Source organism: Alligator sinensis, unplaced genomic scaffold (genome assembly GCF_000455745.1).
Source record: "Alligator sinensis unplaced genomic scaffold, ASM45574v1 scaffold1369_1, whole genome shotgun sequence".
NCBI lineage: Eukaryota > Metazoa > Chordata > Crocodylia > Alligatoridae > Alligator > Alligator sinensis.
The window spans coordinates 192,318-217,818 of NW_005842875.1; the positions used below are offsets into that span (position 1 = coordinate 192,318).

The window sequence follows — 25,501 nt, forward strand, 5'->3', positions numbered from 1 at the left end:
GGGGCCGTCCTAGGGGCAGGGCAGGTGGTGCCCGTGCCACGCGCAGCGCAGCGCAGCACCAGCGCCCGAGGGCTCGGGGCAGCGACGGCTGTGTGCTCGTGGCGCGGTCCCGCGCCTCACCTGTGCTCGTGCTCATGCTTTTCACGCGCGGTTCTTCTGAAAGGGGAAACGGGTGCCAGCGGTTTAGTGAGGCTCACCTCGCCCTGCGCTGCAGGGCTGTGCTTGGCTTCTGCACCGCACGCGCAGCGCAGCGCAGCACCAGCGCCCGAGGGCTCGGGGCAGCGACGGCTGTGTGCTCGTGGCGCGGTCCCGCGCCTCACCTGTGCTCGTGCTCATGCTTTTCACGCGCGGTTCTTCTGAAAGGGGAAACGGGTGCCAGCGGTTTAGTGAGGCTCACCTCGCCCTGCGCTGCAGGGCTGTGCTTGGCTTCTGCACCGCTGCTGCTGCTGCCTTGTGGAGCAGGAGGCCTATTTATAACTGCAAATTTCCCCTTCGTACCAAATCGCTTCGTGTTGGGCCGCACTTCCCTTTCTCACTCGGCCAGGGCTGTGTCCTGGTAGAAGAGGAGGCAGATCCCCCCCCAGGAGAGGTGCTGCCCAGAGCTTCCTGGGCATCTTGCCGCCGGGCGCTGAGTAAACCTGGTAACATCCTCCTTGTCTCTGCATCCTGCCGTGGGCTTTGTGCCTCACAACCTATGAACCCTGGAGGCACCATCCTTGCTGGCAAGGGAATTTCTCAGGCAGGATTGTGACTACGCTGGAAGGGGATTGAGACGGCAGATCTCCGCTCCGGCTGCAGCGCAGGGAAGGGTGGTGGGAGGCAGCTGCAAACACCCGATCGGGCAGCTCCCTGGAAATCCTAGCTCGTCCCCTGTGTTCCTCGTCTCGTGCTCTCAGACCAGCAGGCCTCGTGGCCAGGATGCATTCCAGCTAAATTAATTGCAGGTGCAAGAATTGGAACTTGCGCATAGCAATTCAGACAGTCAGGGAAACTCTCTGAGCCTGCTTTGCCCCTCTGGCCACAGGCCTTGCGTGCCTTCATCCTCAGAGATGCAGAGGCGGGAGGGGGAGGTGTTGGGGAGAGTGGGCCCCATGTAGTCATCTGCTTGTGGGAAATTTCCTGTGCAGGTAGCGCAGGCCATGGTCAGCGGAGCTCTTGGTCCTGCCTTTGTGCTCATTCCTCATGACCAAGAGCTCCTAGCTACTGAATGGGGAGCAGGGTGGGAAGGTCCCATGCTAGCTGGAACCCGTCTGCCTATGGCTGACCTCTGTTACGTTGCCCTGCCCCTGGGCTTCGCGGGCTTGGAGCAGTTGGCGGCCACGCACTGTCCCTGGGGGTCTGTAGGGTGGGGCCGCGGCTTGTGCGTTCTTTCTTTGGCAATCCCTCGCAGTCGAGGATTATTTTCTTCCATGGTCTTATCTGTGGGTATGAATATGGCTGACAAGGCCAACCCGGGACCGACAGACTCTGTTTCAACTGAGGCGGGTGTTTCCGTACAGGGTGGATGGATCTGGATTCTTGTTTTTGTTGTTTCTGTTGCTCCTGCTTTTCCATCTCCTGTTGTCATCTTAAAGTTTCAGAGTACTGAGATCCTTGCAGCAGACTTCCTCCATCTGGGGAGGTCCTGGGTGATGGTCTCCCACGAGTTGACATCAATGTTGCATTTTTTTTTAAGCTGGCCTTGAGGACATCCCTGAAGTGCTTTCTCTGCCCTCCTCTTGAGCGTACACCTTGGCTGAGCTAGGAGAATAAAACTTGGCTGGGAATCTGAAGTTGGACATCTGGATGACGTGGCCAGCCCAGCGAAGTTGATGTCAGATGATCATTGCCTCGACTTGCTTGCAAGAGGACGCTAATGTTGGTGCATCTATGTTCCCACTGGATTTGAAGGATCTTTTGCAGGCAGTGCTGATGGCACTTCTCCAGTGACTTGAGGGGTCTCCTGTACGCTGTCCACATCTCAGCTCCATGCAGTAAGGTGGGGGATCACAACTGCTTGATAAATCAAGAGCTTGGTTTTGGATCTCATGTTGTGATCTTTGAACACTTGAAGAAATGAACATTTCTTCAGGCATCCAAAGGCTGCACTTGCACTTTTAAGGCGATGTTGGATTTCTTTGTTGATGTCGGTTTTCTGTGAAAGATGGCTTCTGAGGTCCAGGAAATACTCAACTTTCTCCAGAGTCTCACTGTGGACCTGGATTACCAGAGATGGGGGACTGTTCGTTAGGAGCTTGTTGGTGGAGGACCTTAGTCTTCTGAATGTTAAGTGTCAGTCCTATTTGCTTGTCTGCCTCGGTAAAGATGATGACAATTGCCTGAAGGTCTGCTTCTGAGTGAGCACGCACTGCAGCATCAGCGGTGTACTGGAGCTTGGTGATTGAGGTCAGGGTGGTCTTGGTTTTGGCTCAGTCAGCTGAGATTAAGCAGTTTATCATCCATTCAGCAGTTCAGCTCCCCTCCAACTGGAAGCCTATTGGTGGTCAGATGTAGCATTGCAGTAAGAAATATTGAGAAGGGTGTTGGAGTGATGATGCAGCCTTGCTTAACTCCCATCTTAACTTCAAAGGGATCTGTGATAGATTTGTTATGGAGAACTACCACTCATGTACTGTCATGGATCAGGCAACAAGTGGTGATGAATTTCTGTGGGCATCTGTACTTCAAAAGGATCCTCCACAGTGCTTCTCAGTCGACAGAGTTGAAGGCTTTCATGAGGTCAAAGAAAGGCCATGCAGAGAGGTTTATGTTCCCAGCATTTCTCCTGCAGCTGGCAAGCTGTGAAGATCATGTCAGTTGTGCCTCTTGATGCCCTAAACCCTGAGGATCCACTGATACTCTGAGAGGAGCTCTTCAGCAAGTGGAAAGAGATGGTTCAGGCGGGTTCCCACAATGATCTTTCCTGTAGTGAACATCAAGGCAATCCCTCTGTAGTTCCCACAGTCAGACTTGTCTCCTTTCTTGAAGATTGTCACTATTCCTGAGGTCAGCTGGGATTTCCTCATAGTTTCAGATCCTTAAGATAAGGGCATGGAGCTGTGATGCAAGCACCTCTCCCCCCTGCTTGAAGATTTCCACAGATGCCTTGTTGTTCTTCATCTGCTTGATAGCTTTCCTCACCTTGCCAAGGGTAGGAGGGATTCTGAGAGCGCCTCTGAGTGGGTGTTGCAGGATTGAGGTGAGAAGACTCTCGTCAACTACAGTGTCTTGATTGAGAAGGTGTTCAAAATGCTCCTTCCACCAGACATTGATGGCTTCCTTTTCCTTGATCAGGTCTCCTCCATCCTTAGGTCTCAGGGGGGGTCAGTCCCTGAGTGCTCCGACCATAGATGGCTTTGGCATTGAAAAGACTGTGGTTGTCAGTGAGATACGTAGAATCTCCTTCACCTTGTCTTTGCACCATCTGTTCCTCAAATCGTGGGTCCTTCTTTGGACCTCTGCTTGGCTTGTTGAAGATTCAGTTTATTTTGCTTGGAGTTGGTGTCATTCTGCCAAGTACAAACAGCCTTCCACTTGTGATCAATCAACTCTTGGATCTCCCAGTCATTCTCACCAAACTGGTTTTGATGCTTTCTGGTGGAGAATCCGATTGTCGCTTTGCAGGTGCTGATGATGGTGGATGTGAAGGCACCCCAAGTGCTGCCGACATTCTCCCATTGTTGTTGACTGGAATTTGCCAGTTTTTCTTTGAGGCACTGGTGGAAGGGGTCTTGCTTGATTGGGTCCCTGAATCCTTCAACACTGATCTTCTGCTTCTGCTGCAGCCACCACTTGGGAGCCAGTTTGAGTGACAAAACTGAGCAGATGAGTCGGTGATGGGTCCAGCAATCGTCATCTCCTACCATAGCTCAGGTGATGCAGGCACCTTTGCAATCCTGGGCACAAACAGTGACGTCCTCAAGCAAGTGCCAATGCTTAGATCATGGGTGTTGCCATGATGTCTTGTGCCTGTTCGTGGTGGAATGGGGTGTTGGTGAGTCCATGTTCCGTGCATTTGGTGTCTAACTCCCCTACTCCTCCTGCAGCACTGAAGGAAGCTGCCAGATGCCTGGTACGATGGCTGCTGTTGCTGTGGGTGTCTGCTGGGGCGGGCTTTCTGCAGCAGACTGAGTCTGTTCGTCTCAGTGGTTCATCCCTCTGCGCTAGCAGCTGGGGGTCAGGAGAGCTCTGTCATTTCATAGTTTCATAGTTATTAGGGTCAGAAGGGACCTATTAGATCACCGAGACCAACCCCCTGCCCTGGCAGGAAAGAGCGCTGGGGTCAGATGACCCCAGCCAGGTGTCATCCAATCTCCTTTTGAATATTTCCAAGGAAGGGGACAACACCACCTCCCTTGGAAGCCTATTCCATGTTTTGGCAACCCTCACTGTAAAGAAGTTTTTCCAGATGTCCAGTCTGAATTTGTTCTCTTTTAACTTGTGTCCTTTGTTTCTAGTTACCCCGACTGTCGCCCTGGTAAACACTATATCCCCCACTTCCTGTTCCTGCTGTCCCCCCCTGATGAGTTTGTAGACAGCCCCAAGATCACCTCTCAGCTGTCTCTTGTGGAGGCTGAAAAGATTCAGGTCTCTCAATCACTCTTCATAGGGTTTTTTCTGTAGGCCTTTAACCATCTGGTGGCCCTCCTCTGAACCCTTTCCAGGTTACCTACATCCCTTTTTATGTGTGGCACCCAAAACTGGACATAGCACTCTAGCTGTGGCCTGACCAGTGCTGCACAGAGGGGAAGACCTCCCTAGACCTGTTTGTGATGTACCTACTTATGCAACGAAGAGTGTGGTCAGCTTTACTTATTACCTCATCACACCGGTGACTCATGTTCATTTTGGAGTCGATTATGACTCCGAGATGCCTTTCTGCAGTTGTTCTGCTTAAACTGGTCCCTCCCAGACTATAGGAGTGCTGATGATTCTTCCTCCTGCCCAGGTGCAGCAGCACATGACACTTGTCCTTGTTAACCTGCATCCTGTTCTCTTCCGCCCACTTCCCCAGCCTGTCCAAATCCACTTGGATTTGCTCCCTGCCCTCTAGTGTGTTTACCTCCCCCATAGCTTTGTGTCGTCAGCAGACTTGGACAGGGTGCTTACTACTCCCTCGTCCAAGTCACTAATGAAAATTTTGAATAGTACCGGTCCCAGGAGAGAGCCTTGGGGGACTCCGCTGCCTACATTTCTCCAGGCAGAAGCCGCCCATCTACCACCACTCTCTGGGTGCATCCCATAAGCCAATTTTCCACCCACCAGACTGTGTAATAATCTACACTGCAGTTTTTTAGTTTATTTATAAGAATTGGGGGTGACACTGTATCAAAGCCCTTTTTAAAGTCTAGGTAAACAACATCTACCTCTGTTCTCTCATCCAAGCATTTTGTGACCCGGTTGTAAAGTGAAACTAGGTTGGTCAGGCAGGATCTGCCTGCTGTGAACCCATGCTGATTGCCCCTTAGCATTATTTTACCCGCTGGTCCCCTGCAAATGTGATCTTTAACTATTTTCCCAAAGGTCTTGCCAAGAATAGAGATAAGACTAACTGGCCTGTAGTTACCTGGTTCCTCCTTCCTCCCCTTCTTGAAAATAGGAACCACACTGGCCCTTTTCCAATCCTCTGGGACTTGTCCCAAGCACCACAAGTGTTCAAACAGTTGTGCCAGTGAGTCCGCTATGACTCCAGCTAATTCCCCAAGTACCCTCGGGTGAAGATCATCAGGGCCTGTTGACTTAAATACATGCAGCCCCTCCAGATGCCCCCTTACTAGGTCTGCATGAACCACTGGTGGGTTGGTATCTGTCCTGGGCTTGTCTAAAGTCCTAATGGGATGTGTATTCGTGTTCGTGTCCAGGAACACGGGTGCAAAGAGTTCAGTTAGAATCTCTGCTTCAGCCTTCCTGTCTGTTACCAGCCGTCCTTGTTCATCCTCAAGCGTGTCCTCACGTGGATCCCTTCGGTGCACGAGAGGCTTTCTGGCCTGGCTTGCCCTCCGTGTCGAAGTTCTCTGGATACTGGTGGGATCCAGGCTCTGGAGGCCAGGCAGGGCTCTCCCCTCCGGTGCGCATGGTTCGGGCTACCCCATGACAGGTATTTCTTCCCTCCTGTGACCTGGCCGTGCTGTTGGGCTGTCTTGCTCCCCAGCACCAGGGTCGGGAGCTGGTGTGGGTGGTAGAAGCTGCGGAGAAGGGGCAGGTGCAGGGTACCACTGGGTCATCCAGGTAGTGGTGGCAGTGTGTGCCTGAGCTCCTTCCTCACCAGCGCTGCGGTGCCAGGGCAGCCCCGAGGGAGGTCAGAGCCAGTGCGGGGAAGCAGTTGCTATGGCTACGGCCCCCGCAGTCTTGGAGCTGGTCCTGTGGCTTTGTTCCCAGGCAGCCGGGGCTGCTCAGGCACGGCAGGATCCGAAGCATCCCTGTCGTTTGGCTTCTGACTGCTGCTGTTCCGTCCGTGGGGGGCTCTGAGCGGGCCATGGGACACGGAACAGGCTGCCCCGAGGCGCGCTCGTGGTCTCCAGTTCTTCAGCCTCCAGCAGTCGGAGCCAAGGACCCTGCTTCCGGCTGACGGGAAGGAGCAGAGCCCAGCCCGAGGCTGCGGTGAGGCTGGACGATCCCCCAGGCTCTGGCCGCAGCTCTGTCGGGAACACGCTCCGCGTTAGCAGCGTCGCCGAAAGGAAGGGCCCGGGCTGCCTTCGGGAGGGTGCAGGGCGTTTGCTTTCCTGAGCAGGAGGCAGGAGAGGGTTAAAGCAGATTCCCACCGTAAGTGGGAGAAGATCGCTGTGCTGCGCAGCAGAGGCAGCAGCGCAGCCCGTGGCAACAGGGCAGCGATGTGCTGAGGCAGCATCTTGGGCCGTGGGAGCGGCGCTTTCTTCCAGCGCTCCCTGGCTGCCTCTGTGCGGTCCAGGCCCGTGAGCTGCCCCCGCGGTGAGTGTCACTTCCTGCGGGCGATTGCGCAGGAGGTCCGGGGCAGGCGACGAGGCCCCCAGGCTCTGCCGCCCCGGCGCTTCCACGGGGGTCTGGCAGGAGAGCTGGCCTGGGCATGGGGGAATAGCGAGTGCTGCCTTGGTGCCCGAGGGGTGGGCCTGGCGGCTTCACCCCCAGAACAAGAACTGGGCATGGCGCCGCCCGTTGCCCAAGGCATCTCCTGCACTTCTGGTCTCTCTCACGCTGTGCTGGGAGTCACTGGGCACGTCTTCCCCGGGGAGGCTTAAGGAGCTGGTGTGACCTGCACCCATCGCGCTTGGGTGGGGGCTGCTGCTGCTGGCTCCCTGCTTTCTGCACCAGGCACCTTCTGCCGCTTGCTGCAGCGTGCGCGTTCCTTGCACCGAACTGTGTGGGGGATGCCCTGGCCCGTGGCGGGCAGCTGAGAGCAGAGGGGTGGGCCAGGAGGGGCAGGGGTCTGTGGGAGAGTGCCCACGCTGGCAGGGTGTTTTGGGGTGCTGGAGTCGAGCCGTCCTGATCCGCAGGCCTGATTGTGGAGCTGCGCTGCATCGCTGTCAGCGAGTCTAAGGCTGGGTGCGGGGCCTGGATCCTGGCTTCCCCCTGGGTCGGAGGGGCAGGGCTGTGGGTCGGGACAGCACCAGGTCACCGGTCGCTAGTAGGAAGGCTGGACCCGTGCGTGCTTGCTGTAAGCAGGGCAGCCACCTCCCTTTTGGAGGCCTTGGCTGCAGCCCCGGCTCGCGCTCAAATTCAGCTTCCAGAGGCTTCATGGCATTGCAGAGATGCTGCAGCTGCCCACAATAGAGGATATTCAGCTGGGCAGCTTCAATGGGGCCTTCTCATGGCGAATCCTGGGCCGGAGGGCACTGGTCACAGTGGGGGAAGGGCAGGTTGCTCGGGGCTCCAGCGAGGCCCGTGGATGTTTGCTCGGGGTGGTGCTTCTGCAGGGTCAGACCCTGTGTCCACAAGGCACAGCTGGGGAGTGCTGAGCTTGCTCCCTGCTCTCCATCGCGGGCAGGGACAGCCACTCTGTTGTGACCGGCACAGAGCCGTGGCGCAGGCCTGGCACGTCCTAGTTCTGGAGCTCCGTGGTCCCGCAGGAGACTTGCAGCTCGTGCTGTGAGTCCCCTCTGCGGGGAGGAGGTTGGCTGGACAGGCTGACAGCCTCGTGGTCGCACGCAAAGACCCTCCTGCCCCCCCAGAGTGGGCTCCAGGCTGGCCTGCCCTTCCCCATGGTGACGCTCATCTCTGCAGGTTAGGGAGCGCTGCCAGCACTAGGTTGCCTTGATGTCTCTCAGGGGCTGTGGTTGCCCACCACGGGAAGCGATGGTGGCCTTGCAGCACCTCTGCAGAGATCTCCAGTACTGCCCAGGCACACGTGCTTCCCAGGAGGGACAGCTGCTTGCATGCAGCTCCTTCTTCCTTGGGAGCACGCATCGGCCAGGTGCCTGGAGGAACTGCGAGGCAGGGAGGATGCAGTGACCTGCCTGGGAATGGGAAGTTCTCCCAGTTGCTGGGGAGTGAGCACCTAGGAGACTCTCTAGACCTCTGCCAGTTGCAGAGGCTGCTGCATCCCCTCGGCCCTCCCAGGCTGCGCGTCCCAGCCCTGCTCTCCATCCTTGTGCTGCACCTGGGTCAGGTTCTGCTCCTCCGGGCTGACACTGCCTCTGCCCGCTCTCGCTCTCGGGAGGGCTGCTCCTAGGTCCTGTCCACATGGAGGGGCTGGGGAATTATATTCCATACCACCAGGCCTCATCTGCTAGGAGGGGTATTCCTAGACTGCAAAAGGAGCCCTGGCAAGGGTCCATGAAGGAAGACCTTTCTGATCTCACTTAAGGTGCTTGAAATCTCCCAGCCTGAGAGGTGAGGAGAGGCCCCATCTCGCTGGTGGGGTGTGACCACAGCCCTGGGGGAGCAAGGCAAACACCTGCCTGCAGAAGCAAATGCATCACAAGCTGGGAAGAGGGGAGCCAGGCAGCGCCACCTCCAGCGCAGGCGAGGGTACGCGGACAGCGCACAGTGCTCGGTCCTGGGCAGGCGCTGCGCTTGCTGGGGTCACAGCTGGATGTGGCAGGCACACGGATGTTGCTGTGTACCTGTCAGAGCTCTCAGGCCCCTTTGTACTGCCAGGAGCTTGTGTTGCAGCAGCCCAGCACACCAAGTCAGAGCCGGGTATTTGCTCCAAGTGTTTGCCCTGGGTGCCCCACTCCAATCTGGGCAGCCCCAGTGGCAAAGGGGCGGAGTGGCTTCCAGGGAAGAGGCAAAGGTGTTTGGGGTGGGGAATGAACATATTGGGCTAGAGTGTGGGTGGTGGGGGGGAAGGGCAGGGCGGCGGGAGGTGACTGCCCAGCTGAGATCTCCTGTCCAGCCGTCCAGCCCACCCCGCTGCGGCCTGCTTACCTGGCAGGTGCTTGGGCCACAGTGATGGTGCAGTACAAGAACCCAAAGAGCTTGTAGGGAGCTGCTTACCTGCTCCCCTTTCACAGGTGGATGTTCTCCCGCGTCCAGGCAGAGCTGGAGTAGGCTGGGACGATGCCGCCACCCTCAGACATTGTGAAAGTGGCTGTTGAGTGGCCTGGAGCCAATGCCCAGCTACTGGAGATAGACCAGGTAAGAGCTGGGGCTGGCAGTTGCAGAGCCAGGCAGCACTGTGGTGCAGGGTTGGGGCGTAGTGTCAGGCAGGCTCTTCTGGCCAGGGAAACATCACTACTGAGTGTGCTCTCTCTCTCTCTTCCAGAAAAGGCCCCTGGCATCCATCATCAAGGAGGTCTGTGACGGGTGAGTCTGGATCTCTAGGGACCTGCCGTGGGGACTGGTCACCCTAGCAGGCCTCACTGGGAAGCCTTTTGCCACACACTGCAACCCTGCTGCAGGCACCACGTGGCTGCCTTCTTCCCGGCTTTTCAGCCTGGCTGTGCACTGGCCAGGGCTCCAGCAGCATCAGTGCTGGTTCCTGGGAAATGGACCTAGCACCTAGTGCTCGGGCCCTGCAGCCTGTCTTGCCCTCGAGCAAGGGCCTAGCTGGCAGCACAGGCCATGTCTAGCACGATGACCTTATGTCCCAGTTTAGCCAGGACAATCCTGGATTTCAAAGGCTGGTCGCAGCCAGCTGGTGAGAATCCTAATGGGAGTCCCAGAAACACAGGGGTGCAGGGTGCTAGCTGGCCAGGAGTCGGAGCAGCACAGAGCCCATTGCAGGCAGACACCACTGCCTGCCCGGCACACAGCCCTACTCCTGCTGACTTGAGAGAGCACTGCAGGGGCAACATCCTGAATTTCTGGGACTTCCGTGTGGTCAGCCTAGCCACACCAGACTCTCGCCCACCTCCCAGTCCTGATCAAACTGGGACCCAGGGATTCTCTCCAGAATCAGAGCCCTCTCCTTAGGACTTCTCTCCAAGCCTCTCTTCCAGCCACCCCACTCAAGCTCCTGCTCCTGCCTTGGGCCTAGAAAAAGGCTGCTCCAGGCAAATGCAGGGCTCCATGTGTCGTTCCTCTCCCCCAGGTGGTCACTACCAAACCCTGAGTACTACACACTGCGATATGCCGATGGGCCCCAGCTATACATCACGGAGCAGGTCAGTGACGGGCCCTGGCTGGCTGCTCCCGGGAGGGGGCTGGGGGCGCGATATTTGAGCAGTTGCAGTCCTGGTTCCCAGGGGAGGAAGGGAAGGACATCCCCTCTGTGCCCGTTAACCAGGGAGGCATCTGTGAGCCAGTGCAGGTCCTGTCTGGCATACTCAGCCTTCCCCTGCGCCACATGCATGCATCAAAGTATCCCATGACTGGCTGCATTTCCACTCCCCGCCTGCTGCTGCTGCTCAGAGGCTTCTCTGTCTGTCCCCCTTGCAGACTCGCTGCGACATCAAGAATGGGACCATCCTGCAGCTGGCTGTCTCCCCGGTACGTGCCTCTCTGCGTCCGTTGTTCCGCTCAGCCCCTCCCCAGTGCAGGGTCTTCCCTGCCCCATGAGTCCACTGTGGTGCCTTGACACTGCTGGGTCGTGCTCTCATGCGTCACTTGCCGTGGGGTGCGGTTCTCTTGTTATCGCTCTCCCTGGTGGAAGCACCCCTGTGTGCTGTAGATGGACAGTAGCTTCCCTGCGGGGGCTCAGCCTGGTAGGGAATGCCACTTCTCAGTAGCTTCGGGCAACTTGACCCATTGGGCTGTCTCCCTTGATAGCCCCTGAAGCTTCCCTGCGACTGCCTCTAGCCTCCCAGGCATCATGTTTCCCAGGCGGTGAATGCATGAGAAGCCTTAGAGATTTTCCTTTGGAGCAAAGAGAGGTTGGTGGGCCCTGCATGTCTTTAACCTTACGGTTTCAGCAACCGCACCTTCCTCCTCTCTAGCTGCCCCCTCCCCCCATCCCTCACGCAGGGTCCACGGAAGGGAAATGGGCAGCTCGCCCAGCATGAGGAAGAAACACTGACACACCTGCCCTTAGCCACAGTTACCGCAAGCTGGCAGTAGCCCCAAGTCCAGCTAGGTGCAGCAAAATTCTGTCAGAGCCAGTAGCGCTCTGGCCCTGGTATGTTCCCTCTGCCTAGCTTCAGACTCGTGCAGCTGTTGGTGTTCAGCTGCAGGTGACCAGTGAGTGACCAGCTGGGTCCCTCTTGTTCCCAGTCCAGGGCAGCTCGCCAGCTGATGGAGAGGATCCAGTCACACAGCATGGAGGCCCGACTGGATGCCATGAAAGAGCTGGCAAAGCTCTCTGCAGACGGGACCTTTGCCACAGAGTTCATCAACATGGAGGGCATCACAGTGCTGACACGTCTGGTGGAGAGCGGCACCAAGCTCCTGTCCCAGTAAGCATAGTATGACACCACAAATGGTTAATTGTGGCTGAGCTTCTGCATCTAGCTCTTGTTGGCAGCTGCCAATGTCACAGCCGCCCTAAAAATAGCGTCACCTGTTATTAACACCCAGGACAAAGGAGACAGTAGCAGCCTTGGGAACTCCAAATAGCAAAGTTAACCCTTGTTTAGAAGTTGCAGCCACTTCTCTTCCCTTTTCAAGTCTTCTGGGATAAAATTCATTTCCTTCTCTCTATGAGATGTTGTTAAAAGATGGTGTCAAGTGTTCTGGTTGGGGAAGTCAGCAGGAGAGCGTCCCGTCTGGTCTTGCTGAAGCTGGATCCTGCTCTGTTCTCTATTTGAGGCAAGGCAAGGCCACCTGGCACAAATTAGGGGAAAAGAACAACATGTTGCAGCTTCTGACCGGAAGAATTTCCCTTCTGCATTCTGGTTAGGGGGAGAGCACGGGCCCTTTTCACTCTTGTACTAGCCACAAGGGCACCTGGCAGACTTGTGCAGGGTTATGGCATTAATCAGGTTCACAGCAGCTGTGCAGAGGGGGAATTGTCCTGGTTGGTGAAGCCAGACTTGCTAGACAGATGTCAGGAAGAGAAAGACGGGGATGAGGGGAGATAGAGCAGGGAGGTGAAATCCAATCCTGGATTTCAAAGGCTGGTTGCAGCCGCCTGGTGAGAATCCTAATGGGAGTCCCAGAAACGCAGGGGTGCAGGGTGCTATTTGGCCAGGAGTTGGAGCATGACAAACAGAACCAAGGAGGTGATACTTCCCCTCTATCGAGCTCTGGTCAGACCGCAGTTGGAGTACTGCGTGCAATTCTGGGCGCCGCACTTCAAGAGGGATGCGGATAACCTGGAGAGGGTCCAGAGAAAGGCCACTCGTATGGTTATGGGCTTGCAGGCCAAGCCCTATGAGGAGAGACTGGGGCACCTGGACCTCTTCAGCCTCCGCAAGAGAAGGCTGAGAGGCGACCTTGTGGCTGCCTATAAGTTCATCACAGGGGCACAGAAGGGAATTGGTGAGTATTTATTCACCAAGGTGCCCCCGGGGGTTACAAGAAATAATGGCCACAAGCTAGCAGAGAGCAGATTTAGACTGGACATTAGGAAGAACTTCTTCACAGTTCGAGTGGCCAAGGTCTGGAAGGGGCTCCCAAGGGAGGTGGTGCTCTCCCCTACCCTGGGGGTCTTCAAGAGGAGGTTAGATGAGTATCTAGCTGGGGTCATCTAGACCCAGCACTCTTTCCTGCCTATGCAGGGGGTCGGACTCGATCTATTGAGGTCCCTTCCGACCCGAGCATCTATGAATCTATGACACATGAGGGGACTGTGATGGCCAAAGCTCTAGTCCGTGGTCGTGCTGTTGATTGGGACTCCACTGAACCAAGTGGAGACTTGGCAATGGTTGTTTCCTGTCCCCAGCTGCCCCCTTGTCTCAGGCAGGACAGAGCAGATGTTAGGAGCAGGATAATGAGGTCCAGCAGCAGGATGGTCAGGGGCTTATCTCAGGCGGGCTGGTGGGGATGACACAGCCATAGCCATTTTTAGCCCAAGCTCAGCTCCTTTGCCTCAACTTCTGCTGCCTGTGTACCTCCTTAAAGCAGCTTGGGATGCAGCAGGTATCTGCAAGCAGGTCTCATGGCTGGGGGATCCTGCCTGAAACAGAACAGCTCAGCATGTTTTACAGGCTGAGCAGGTACCTTCTGGTATGGCTGGAGCAGCTCAGATGGGCACTGTGGGGACCGGCAGTGCAGGGAGAGAATGAGGGTACATTGGGCTTATTGCTGACTACCAGCATTGCTTGGCACTTGCAGCTCATCACACAAGAGCCACATAAATGCCATGTCCCCTGGCAGGTTTTGACACCTTGGCACAGGGCAGGGGAATGGGCCCTCAAGGTGGGGAAGGGTCTGGAACAGGCTGAACAGGTGCATTGTCCTGTAGTTTTCTGAGAGAGACTTCTCTCGTCCATTTGCAAGAGCAGCGCTTCTCCTGTTACTACTACTGGGTTGCCTCATCTCCTCTAGCTGCACTCCCTCCCTTCTCTCAGCTACAGTGAGATGCTGGCGTTCACTCTGACGGCCTTCCTAGAGCTCATGGACCATGGCATCGTCTCCTGGGACATGGTCTCCATAACTTTCATCAAGCAGGTGAGGCCCCAGCAGGAGGAGATGGGGAGGGCTTGTCTGAGCAGCAGAAGGGTGGCCTAGGGGGCAGGGAGCAGGGTTTGCTGCAATGTGGCAGGTGGAAGGGTAGAGCCAGGACTGGTGCAGAGCCATGGTAGAAAAGAGATGGCATGGGAGTGGCTCGTGGGAGACACAGGACACCGTGCATCAGGAGGATGCCCACATGTCGTCAGGCAGGAGGTGGAATGGAGCAGCGTGGGATGTCAGGGGAGGGTGCAGTGGGAGAAGGGCACGAGATGGCAGCACATGGAAGGAACGTGAAAGTAACAGTGTAGCTCCAAATGGTCCCTGGTGGAAAAGGCTAGAGGGTAATATGTCTGTGGCAGGTTGCATTCAGAGTCAGAAGGGGTGAGAGGTCTCGCTACTGCCTGGCTCCACAGTTGAAGTCTGTGCACAGCTGAATGCAGCATGACATGGTGCTCATGTTGAGAGTTCAGTGTGGTCACTGTATCTCACCCTAGCCCACTGGCCCTGCCCTTTCTGGCTGCTGGCATTGAAGCACTCCAGCTTGGCTCCAGGGTGGGCCTCTGCTGACCTGCTGGTCTTTAGATTGCAGGGTACGTCAGTCAGCCCACGCTGGACGTCTCCATTCTCCAGCGGTCGCTAGCCATCCTGGAAAGCATGGTGCTGAACAGCCATACTCTGTACCAGAAGATAGCAGAGGAGATCACCGTGGGTCAGCTCATCTCGCACCTCCAGGTGTGAGTATCTGTCCATCTTGGGCAGAATTATTTGCACCTGCTTTGCAGATCTCTGCTTTATTTGAACGTGTCGTCATTTAAAATTGATAAAAATGCCATCCTAGATGTCACTGGTAGGGCACCTGATCTGAGCTTCACAAATCTGCTGAAAAGCAGGAGGGAGATACTGGGGAATTAAAGCTTCTGTTCTGAAAGCACTTAAGCACGTGAGTAATTGTACTCCTGTGACTAGAATCGTTGACTTCAGCTGCATTAATCATGTGTTTAATGTTATTCAGATGCATAAGTGTGTTCACAATTGGGGAGCCAAACTGTATTTTTATTCCAAACTTTTCACTTAAATCCAAAACGGCACCGAACCTGTTGCCACAGAACAAAACGGCGTTGTTGTTAATGGGAAGTTGTTTAGATCCTCAGTCCATTAGTGAGGTTCAAATTTATAAACTCTCTGTGTACATGCAAATATTGCTAGTAACATATTCATATTTCATAATGCAATGCATTAAACATAATAATCATGATCCAGGATTAAAACTCACCAGCCAGTTGCCATGGAGTACTACTATTCACATTCAGGGAGAGTGCTTCTGTGCTTTCAGAATTAAAATGCCTGAGAAGTAAAAGCACCTGAAGGCCAGTTAGATGTGTGATGAGCTTCCTCTTCTAGAACATTTTTATTAATGGTCGTGGCTCAAGAAGTGGGAGTGTACTTCTAAACTTTGCTGATGAGACAAAGCTGGTATCATCAGTCCAGAGAAAAATAGGACTATGACAGAGGAAGAGCTGGATGACCTTGAACAATTCCGTTTCAGCCCATTTCCATTACTCCAGTCCTCAGAGAGGAAGGTCATGTGCTTAAGGGCTAACAAGAATTTCTGCTGTAAGCTTAGAGCAGCTCATCAGCTGGAAACAGCAGAGGAAGAGTGACACCCAGGAGTATTATTTAATTGAAGGTTGACCCTGAACTGCCAAAATTATGCTGCCATGGAAAAGACGAATGCAATCCCAGGATGTCAGGCAAGGTGTTTCCACTGGAGACAGAAGTACGAATGCCATCGGACAAGGCTCTGGCGAGACCATCTGGAATCCTGGGTACAGTTCTGGTCCCACGTGTTCAAGAAGGATGAATCAGAATGGTGCAGGTGTAGAGAATGGCACTGAGGCTGATCGGGGCAAGGGAAGGCAAATGAATATTAACTGGCTACAAGTAAATCCAGAATGGAAATTAAAAGATGATTTCTAAGCATCAGAGCAGCAAGGTCTCCACAGAACCTGAATAGTTTTACACTGGAGACGGTGCAGCTTGTGAATGGGATTGTCTGGCCTGGTGCCCGCTTTGGCAGGGGCAGGACTCAGTGGTTCAGGAGATCCCCTCCAGCCCTGTGTGTTCCTGTGCTTGTACTTGGATGCCCCAGGGTAGTTGTGAAAGAATTGAATTGCACAGTCCCCTGTCCTGCAGCTGGATCCGTTTGAGCAGAGCCCTGTGGAAATCGGGGAACTTCAGGTGTGTAGGACCCTGCCTGTGTGTACAGCTGGGACCACAGGCTGCAGTCTCCTTCTGGGTCTCTGGAGGGTCATTTCAGAATGGTGGCTGCCTGGCACGTTGTTGACACATTTTCTTGCCAAGATCTGTCCAGTCGGCAGCACTGGCTATCCTGGAAAGTCACATGGCACTCAGCACCTCTCCCTTTCATCGTCTGACTGTATCAGTAGTGATCCATCATCTGTTTAGATGTAGCTGACTAAAGCTATGTGCTTGTCATACAAGCAAATGTCACCTCTCTCAGTAGTGCCTGCACCGCTCACCAGTTAGCTGTGAACATCACATCCCCTCTATGTTTGTACCCATGCACTTGCGGGTGGTTTCTGAAGACATTTAATCTTCTCCTGAATCACCGGATCCAAAAGACATATCCAGAAGCGTTCTGCCCCTGAAAACCCTGAAGGAGGACCACAGCCTGATTAAAGTGTTTCACATGTCTGGCCTTGGCTGTGGAAAGGTTGAGGGGGGGCGGTGGTTGCAGACATAGTGCAGGATGTTAGCTTATTGATCTCCGCTGTGTGTGCTGTTCTGATGGCTCAAGATAAGGAAGGACCCAGTGAACTGCAGCTTCATGTGTGAACTTTTCAGGAGAAAACTGGTCTGAAAACCAGAGATTTTACAATTAGAAAATGTGGTACAAAGCCTCTTCATTAGCAGTAGAAGGCTGCAAAATGAGAAGGAAGTACAGAACTAGCAACAGCTTCTGAGAATGGGGAATGTTTTGGGGTTTTGCCAAGATGAAGAAAACCAAGGGTGAGCATTTATGGAGCCAGCCAGACTCCTTCCCTTACCATTCCCTGGCTATGTTTCTGCTGTAGGCTGCAGGGGAGGAGGGTGACCGAAGCTGACTTAGGCATCAGAAACCATTAAGCTGTGGCATCCAGCTTCTCAGCAGGTAAAACTGGCCAGTAGTGAGATTGTGCAGCTACAGCCAGGCTTCTTCCAGGACCCATGCTATCCAGGAGGTTCTGTGCTGCGTTGAACTACAGGCTGCAACGTGGACGTGCTTTCTAGCCAGTCAAAGTCTGTTGCCTCTGGCCAGAGCAACATCTCTGCGCCTGGTCTCTGCAGCTCTGAGTAGTTTGGTGATTTGCTAGTAAACAGGCCTGGGTCCCTTCTGCCCTAGGCAGGGTTGGGGAGCTGCAGGCAGAAGTGCTTCCACAGGTCCCAGAGTATGAGAGCGCGCCCAGGTAACAGCTGTCCCCCATCTGCTCTGCATGCTTCAGCCATGCTCACCTCTGCTTTTCCATCTTTGTGCTCCTGCAGCTCGAATCAGGAGATTCAGACTTATGCCATTGCCCTGATCAACGCCCTCTTCCTGAAGGCACCGGAGGACAAGAGACAGGTCTGTGCCCACTCTCTAGCCAAACCTCTGGCCCGGGTTAATAGCAGACTGCACATCTGCACCTGCAGCACTAGAGAACCGCCCTTGCCCCGGCAAGGGTGCCTGAGCCCTGCCCAGATCTGTTGGTCCTTGCAGGACCTGCATCCGCAGGGCAGCACGGGGGTAGAGTGCAGCAGTTCCCAGAGGTGTGGTGGCAGGGGGTGTCCAGCAGAGGACTAGGGCTGTGCAGGGGCAGCATGCCAGCCCTGTGGAGGCACAGCCCCAGCAGAAAGGCAAGAGAGCACCGTGGGCTGGGGAAGAGGGAGCCACAGCAGTCCCAGGGTCTCCCTCCGTGGTGGATGTTTTCTGTGTGCATGTGCCCTATGGGGGCCCCACAGAGCCCATGTGTATGAGCAGGACTCCTGCTTGCGTGGGCAACCTGAGGGGAGGCCTGGTGTGTGCATATGTCTGCTTCCTGTAGCTTTGTTCTGTGAACCCTTTGTCCTCTGGGGCCCTGTTTGTACCCCTTTCTCTGGGCTCTGAGCTAAATCCTCTGTCTGCTTTTCTTTGTGCCTTTTGCTTTCTGCCAGCAGGACAAGCTCCTTAACCCGCTAGACCTGCCTGTCACTGTAAGTAACTCCAAGCCGGGGCTGGGTCAGGCACTTGCTTAGCTGTAGGCATGGAATAGGAAGCTTTTCTCCGGTTCAGTCTCCTAGGGCCAGAGATTTGGAGCACAGGGGTGGGGGACCATCAGGGAGGAAGGGGGCGGATGGGGCTGGGAGGCCCAGGGGCATTAGCCTGTCCACAGACTGCTGACGGTAATGTTCTGTAAAGGGTTCTTTGCTCTGGAAAACTTCCAGGCTGGTGTAAAAGCCATTCAGCTAAACTGACGTTCAAATTGAGCCCATTCCACGGAAACAGGCCAGGCATCCTGAGCTGCCTGCAGTGGAGCCTGTGCCACCACTCCTTTGGTGTACGGCAGATTTAATCCCTTCCCATGTGTGCTTAGGGCTGTAGCCTGGGTCCTGCCTGGTTGGGCTGTGCTGCGTGGTGGCTGCTCTGTGGGGAGCTGCCTGCAAGGAGCTGTAGGCTTCCCTCTCTACATGCTGTGTGCTGGAGCGTTCCAGCTGAAGGCTCCTGGGGGCTTTGCAGACTTTATAGCAGCAGAGAGGTCTTTGTGCCTGCTCCACATGAGACCCCCTCTCAGGTGGGCCCTGTGGATTCTCCAAACCCCAGGCAAGATCCCAGCAGAGAAAGTGGATGAACTTGGCACCTCAGGAGGAAGGACGTAACTACCTGGGTAGGAATTCTGCGGGGCCACAAGGCTTTAACACGCAGCTCATCAAATTCCCAGTGGGATCCTTAATGGCTGCTTCGTTTTTCCTGGGCCTCCCATCCCAAGAGCAGAGCCACCAGTGAAGTGTTCCCTAGTGCTGAGCCTGGGTGTTTGGGAAGATCTTGCTTGGCTGCAGCTAGGCAGCATGTGTGCTCATGCTTCTACTACGTGTGTCTGGATTGTCTTGCTGTCTCCCATCTGTCCCACTGTTTATCTGCTGTGGTTGCCTGTTGTCTCCTCCTGTGTAGAGGCGCAAGCTCTTTGGAGCAGGGACACCCATACGTCTGTGTTTAGCACTGAGTGCAGCTGGGGCCCTGGTCTCTGACCAGAGTTCATAGGTGCTACTGACGGGAGAGTCATAAGTAAAAGGAAACCAGGCTGACTCATCATCAGGCAGAGTGTCAGTTTGTGAACCGCTTCCTGCAGCTTGCTGGTGCTGGTTTAGGTGTCACCCAAATGCTTGCTTGCTCTGACCATAGCAAGCCTGTGAATCCTGCTGAGCTCGTACCCTGACACGGGCTAGCTAGAAGCCAGCACATCACTTGGGCTTCTCATAGGGGTTCCCCTCTCCAGCAGTGTGTTCCCAGAAGTGTGATCAGAGCCCCCGGGTGCTGCTGCCATGTGCATTCTGTCACGCTTCCTGTGCAGTCTGGCACAAGCTGGGCTGGAATTGAGGGGCCGGGTAGCCGGGACAGCGTTGGGCTGCTCAGGATGGTGTGGCCATGTGGCAGCAGCTGCGGCAATGGGAGTGGTGCATTCACCTCCGGTTCTGGGCATGCCAAGCCTCAGAGTGCAGGGGGTCTTAAACGGGCAGTTCTGCCAGGCTTCCTCCAGCTGGCAGGTGGTCCAGCAGGTCTGTCCTCGCATATTGCGAGTCCCCTGCCAGGCCTTGCCTGTGCCAGCAACCTGAAATCTTCCCCAAGCCCGTTAGCATTGGCGCAGCTCCCCCCCAGTACAGATAGGGCTGCCCGGTGCTCTCCTCCACTGGCTTGCTGCTCCCCCAGCTTTGTGGCAGGCTCGTGTCCACCTTGGAACAAGGGACATGCTCACTGTGCAATGCTTAAATGCTGCCCTAAGGAATTGCCTTTGGGGCTGAGACAAGGGACACACAGGCCCAGAGGAAGAGCTATGAGAGCAACAAGCAGCTGTTGGCGGGTGGGGGGAGCTGGTGTCGTTGTGCTCGTGCTGCCAGGTGCACGTACCCAGTGCAGATGGGCTGTTCTTTTCCTGGGAAACCTACAGCCAAGTGCAACCCTGCATGAGTCGGAGCGTGCCTCCCCAGCTGACAGGCCACTGGCACGGTCTTGTTTGTCACCCACGGTGTGTTCCCCACAGCCAAAGCTCCGACACAGGCAGGAAGCAGCCAGCCTGAGCTCCCTCCCCAGACCACCCCGAGCATGCCCTCCTAGGCTGGGGGTGAGCCATGCTGCACTGGCTGCTTCCAGCGCAGCAGTCCACATTGCTGACCCATGTCGCTCAGCTTTCTCTCCCTTCCCACAAGAGGCAGGCTTGGGTTTTGTGTTCTGCTCACATTCCTTTTCTCTCTGAATTCCTGACAGGAAATGGCCAATGCATTTGCCCAGAAGCACCTGAGGTCCATCATCCTGAATGTGAGTAGGTGCCAGTAGCTCCCAGCCCTTGCTGAATGGAGCCTGGTTTATGCTGAACATAAATCCTGCTGCCCTGAGGGCACTTGTGGGAGTTTTTGCCTGTGGAGAGTGGAACTAATGCCACTTGCTCTAGAGAGGGGAGAGCTCTTGGTGTTTCCTCCTCCTGGCAGGGGTCTGCTCCTGACTGAAAGCAGCTACTGTGTGGGCAGCTGGCCGTGCTGGGTCCCTGCCCCCGAGGGTGCAGCAGCCTGGCATGCCCTGCAGCACGCAGCTGGGAGCAGTGTGGTTTTTTTGCTGTGTTCACTCATGCCCCTGCCCTCAATTGCTGCAGCACGTGATCAGAGGAAACCGCCCGATCAAAACTGAGATGGCGCATCAGCTGTATGTGCTGCAGGTGCTGACCTTTAACCTCCTGGAGGAGCGGATGATGACCAAAATGGACCCGAATGATCAGGTTGGGAAGCTTCAGTGGGGTGGCAAGGATTCTGGAAGGGTGGGTGGATTTCCCTGGGCTTCACAAGTTGTCCCTCCTCCACAGCGAGGGTTGACGCTGGCACTCCTAGCATCTTCCCTGGGTGCGCAGAGTGTGGGCCCTCGGGGAGGCAGGACAGCATGCTGGGGCAGAAAAACATTGCCAGTGTCACCACTGACACACTTCCTCTGCTCCTCAGGCACAGAGAGACATCATCTTTGAGCTGAGGAGAATCGCTTTTGACGCTGAGTCTGACAGCAACACCGTCCCGGGGAGCGGGACAGAGAAACGCAAAGCCATGTACACCAAGGACTACAAGATGCTGGGATTCACTGTACGTATCTGGGGGCATTGCTGACTGCTGTGTGCGCAGTAACAGGGGTACCCATCTGAGGGCAGGGCTATGGGAGGAGGCTGCTGACTGCAGCACATCACACAACCCCGTTTCCATACCCTGGGCAAGGATATCTCCTGAAAGGAGCTCAGATGAGATGGGTTCTTGGGCCTGATTGTTGTGGGCTCGCTGCCAGGGTCTGAGCCGTACTCTCCTGTGCGTGGTGCATGAGAGTCCCATCAGAAGACCCGGGGTCTTGTGTGCGAGTTGCACATATGGTTCTGTACAGAGCCACAGAAGTAGTGAAGCATTAAGGAGAATTGATGTGGGGGTGGGCATTTGCGTGTGCTCTGCTGGGCTGGCTCCTTTCCGGTGGACATAGGAAAGTTACAGGGGTCCTGTGGCAGGCAGCTGTGGGTGTATTCAGGGGCTCTCTAGGGAGACCCTGGCACTAACCTGTATCTACAGAATCACATCAATCCAGCCATGGACTTCACCCAGACGCCCCCAGGGATGCTGGCCTTGGACAACATGCTGTACTTGGCCAAGTTCCATCAGGACACCTACATCAGGGTAAGAGGGGTGGAAGCCACCCGCAGCTCCCCTGCCCTCCTCCCCCACTGGCTGCTGATCACACCCCCTCTTCCCCAGATCGTCCTGGAGAACAGCAGCCGGGAGGACAAACATGAGTGCCCATTCGGGCGCAGCGCTATTGAGCTCACTAAGATGCTATGCGAGATCCTGCAAGTCGGGGAACTCCGTAAGTGCCTCCTGCCCTGCACCACCAGCTGCCAGGCACTGTATTCAGGGCTAGGGCTCCCCTCCTGTCCCCTCCCCAGAACAGTGCACAGAGCACCCTTCCTGGCCCCAGAGCCATGAGCCTGGAGCTGTGCATGCTGTCACCCATGGAGACCCGGGACCATGTCTCTGTGCTGTGGAGCCTGGGGCAGTGCTGCACGGGGCTGGATCTCACAGCAGTACAGTTGCTTGTGCCCCAGGAACGCTGCTGGGGTCTCCTAAGGGGCAGCACGAGTACCAGAGCTCTGTGCCACCAGGTGCAGGTGGAGACTGACCATCAAGGCTGGGCTGCACAGCAAGCAGGCGACCCTGTTCCTTGCCAGCTGAGGGACCCCCTGAGCCAGGCCCCCAGGGTCAGGCTTGTGTCTTGGATCCCAAGACATAGTAGCTGCCCCTTGCGCTTGCTCCCTCTCGTGAATTCCAGCACCCGCTGCCGGGGACACTCATACAGTTAGTTCCCATGTCTCCCTGAAGCCAATGAGGGCCGGAATGACTACCACCCCATGTTCTTCACCCATGACCGAGCATTTGAGGAGCTCTTTGCCATCTGCATCCAGCTGCTGAACAAGACCTGGAAGGAGATGAGAGCAACAGCAGAGGATTTCAACAAGGTCAGTGATGGGCACCTGCTAGGGCTGCCACAGGGGGAACACTTGTGCACAGACGGCCTCAGCTGCCAGCAGGGGTGTGAGGCCATGTCACGGGTGGGCTGTGATGCGGATACTGGTGTAGGAGGGTGGCTTAGCCAGGACTGGTGCCGCTTCCCCCTTCCTGAGCCTGCAGAGCGCGTGTGGGATGGCCTGAGGTCCTGCCTTCCCTGCACAAGCCTCTGGGCAGAGATCAGCTGCTGCTGGGCCACAGGAAGGTGACACACCTCTTCCCTCCCACCAGGTGATGCAGGTGGTACGGGAGCAGATCACACGGGCTCTGCCCTCCAAGCCCAACTCCTTGGACCAGTTCAAGAGCAAGCTGCGCAGCCTGAGCTACTCGGAGATTCTGCGGCTACGGCAGTCCGAGAGGATGAGCCAGGACGACTTCCAGTCACCGCCCATTGTGTGAGCACCTCAGGGGTTTCTGCCTTCGTGCCCAGGCATGTGACTGCAACTGCTGGCCACTGTGCTTGCGCCCTGCTCATGCCACTGTCTCTTTTCTTCAGGGAACTGAGGGAGAAAATCCAGCCTGAGATTCTGGAGCTGATAAAGCAGCAGCGTCTGAACCGGCTGTGTGAGGGGAGCAGCTTCCGGAAAATTGGGAACCGTAGGAGACAAGGTGGGGCCCAAGGCCTGGGAGCGGGCATGAATGCAGCGCGGGACTATGTGGTGCTGCCGGAGAGGGGCTCTGGGCAGCTGGGGTCACTCTGTGGAGTGTCACTTCAATGGAGAAAAATGCAGCAGACAAATGAAGCAAGTCCCTAACCTGTGCTGACTTCAGCCACTGTAGAAAACTCGAGGAAATTAGGGGTGAACATCCCCGGGTGCAAGCTGCAGGGGTGTGGGTGTGGGTGCAGTCTGGCTGCTTCCATCCTGGGGTAGCAGTTTGCCAAGGTAAAATGGCTGTTACTGGCTCCCTGCCACCCAGCTGCGAGGTCCTGAACCACCGACTGCCCCCGGGGCTGTGTGGCCACCCCTTCCTGGCTGCGGTGCAACATGCCACCCCAGCCAGCTGCACCGTGGTCGGTCGCAGCCCCCTCTCCACCTGCTCTCAGCAGGTAGGCAGCCCTGCAGGGCTGGTGCGAGGGGGTTTGTTGGGAGTGCCTGCTCGCTCACTCCATGCTGCATGTGCCCGTGTGTTGCAGAGAGGTTCTGGTACTGCCGCCTGGCTCTGAACCACAAGGTCCTGCACTATGGAGACCTGGAAGACAATGCCCAGGGGGAAGTGACCTTCGAGTCCCTGCAGGAGAAAAGTATGTTGTGATTCTTCCCGAGTACTGAGCATGACTTGCAGCGCCCCATCCTCTGCCATCTGACTGCTGGGCACCAGTGCTGGGACGGGAGGAGTCTTGGGGCCAAGGCAGTGGTTGGGACTTGGGGAATCTGGGTTTAGTCCCTGGCCCTTCTAGGAGCCCCTACATGACCTCCATACTTCCCACGGCACGGGCCACATGCATAAACCGGTGTGGTTGGGCCCAGGGGCTCCTGTAGTGAAGGCTGCAGAAAAGGGCGAGGGAAGTGTCTCGCTGCAGCAGGGCCCTGCTTGACTCTCCCTGTTTTGCCTCTAGTTCCAGTTGCAGACATCAAGGCTGTTGTCACGGGGAAGGACTGTCCTCACATGAAGGAGAAAAGTGCCCTGAAGCAGAACAAGGTAACTGCTCCCTCCTCTGCCAGGAGGAAGCCCATGCTGCTTGTGGGGTGTGAGAGCAGCTGAAGCATGAGAGCCTTTACCCATGGTGCCAGCCCAAATCTGGGCCCCCGGCTCTGCTGCTTTACTCTGAGACGCAGCCAGGCAGGGTGCCTTGGCTCGCAGCACCATCGGCCTGGGGCTGCTGCAGCGCTGGCTTGTCCTGGAGGGGCCCAGAGCTGTAGTGGATTTGGGTTGGGAGCAAGGAACGGTGCTGCTGCGCCATCCAGCTGCTGAGTGAAAAGCCTCCTCTCCCTGCAGGAAGTGCTAGAATTGGCCTTCTCCATACTGTATGATCCTGACGAGACCTTGAACTTCATTGCACCTAACAAGTATGAGGTGAGTGCTGTGGAGACGGGCTAGGAGCGTGCCCAAGTGCTGGAGCCTGAGAGGAACCAGCTCTTCCCCGCTGAGCCTGTTTGCAGCATCCTCCTGTTCTCTGCTTACTGCCCCCTTCCCTGCAAAGGCCCCGGGGGCGGTTACAGAAACCCAAGGCCTCATCACAGGAGAGAAGAGCGGGAGAATAAAGCAGCTCAGCAAGGATCCATTATCCCTGTAACCGGAGCCCCCTGCGCTCCCCCGCCGGGCCCTGCTGGCCCAGGGCTTAGTGCCCCTGCAGCAGAGCCTGTGGGCCTGGGTGCTGTGCTCAGCCACTGGGCAGGCGGCGGGCTTGGCTCCCTGCCCTCCCTGGGGTGGTGGAAGGAGAGCACAGCTTCCTGTGGGCTTTGCCCCTGGGCTGCCGGCCCCCGGCCCCTGCCGTACCGCATGTGGACGGACGGGCTGCACGCGGGTTCCCCAGCCCCAGGTCCTGGTCTCCCCCGACCCCCGTGCCCTGCGGTACCGCATCTGGACGGACGGGCTACACGCGGGTTCCCCAGCCCCAGGTCCCGGTCTGCCCCGACCCCCGTGCCCGTGCCCGTGCCCGCGCTGCTGACCCCCGTGCCCTGCAGTACTGCATCTGGACGGACGGGCTGAACGCGCTGCTGGGCCGCGACATGAGCAGCGAGCTGACGCGCAGCGACCTGGACACGCTGCTGAGCATGGAGATGAAGCTGCGGCTGCTGGACCTGGAGAACGTGCCCGTGCCCGAGGCGCCGCCACCCGTGCCCCGCGAGCCCAGCACCTACGA

At 56.3% G+C, this 25,501-nt stretch overlaps 1 protein-coding gene across 1 annotated transcript; it reads left to right on the top strand.

Moving 5' to 3' along the window:
• Positions 1 to 6,138: 6,138 nt before the first annotated feature.
• ELMO2 (engulfment and cell motility 2) lies at positions 6,139 to 25,307 on the top strand. Its single transcript, XM_025192000.1, has 21 exons — positions 6,139 to 6,579; positions 9,408 to 9,531; positions 9,659 to 9,699; positions 10,427 to 10,499; positions 10,774 to 10,824; positions 11,545 to 11,726; positions 13,782 to 13,881; positions 14,467 to 14,618; positions 17,428 to 17,506; positions 18,079 to 18,114; positions 20,381 to 20,431; positions 20,763 to 20,885; positions 21,103 to 21,237; positions 21,706 to 21,810; positions 21,889 to 21,997; positions 22,510 to 22,646; positions 22,927 to 23,090; positions 23,192 to 23,304; positions 23,831 to 23,938; positions 24,254 to 24,336; positions 24,634 to 25,307. The coding sequence occupies exons 2-21, from the start codon at positions 9,454 to 9,456 to the stop codon at positions 24,733 to 24,735; spliced, it is 2,022 nt and encodes a 673-aa protein (XP_025047785.1). The 5' UTR covers positions 6,139 to 6,579; positions 9,408 to 9,453; the 3' UTR covers positions 24,736 to 25,307.
• The last annotated feature ends 194 nt before the right edge of the window (positions 25,308 to 25,501 follow it).

Bases quoted from the DNA above. Each gene is read 5' to 3' on its own strand.
- ELMO2 (XM_025192000.1), top strand. From the start codon at position 9,454: ATGCCGCCACCCTCAGACATTGTGAAAGTGGCTGTTGAGTGGCCTGGA. The intron at 9,532-9,658 runs GTAAGAGCTGGG...TCTCTCTTCCAG, and splicing joins AGCTACTGGAGATAGACCAG to AAAAGGCCCCTGGCATCCAT. The intron at 21,811-21,888 runs GTAAGAGGGGTG...CCTCTTCCCCAG, and splicing joins ATCAGGACACCTACATCAGG to ATCGTCCTGGAGAACAGCAG.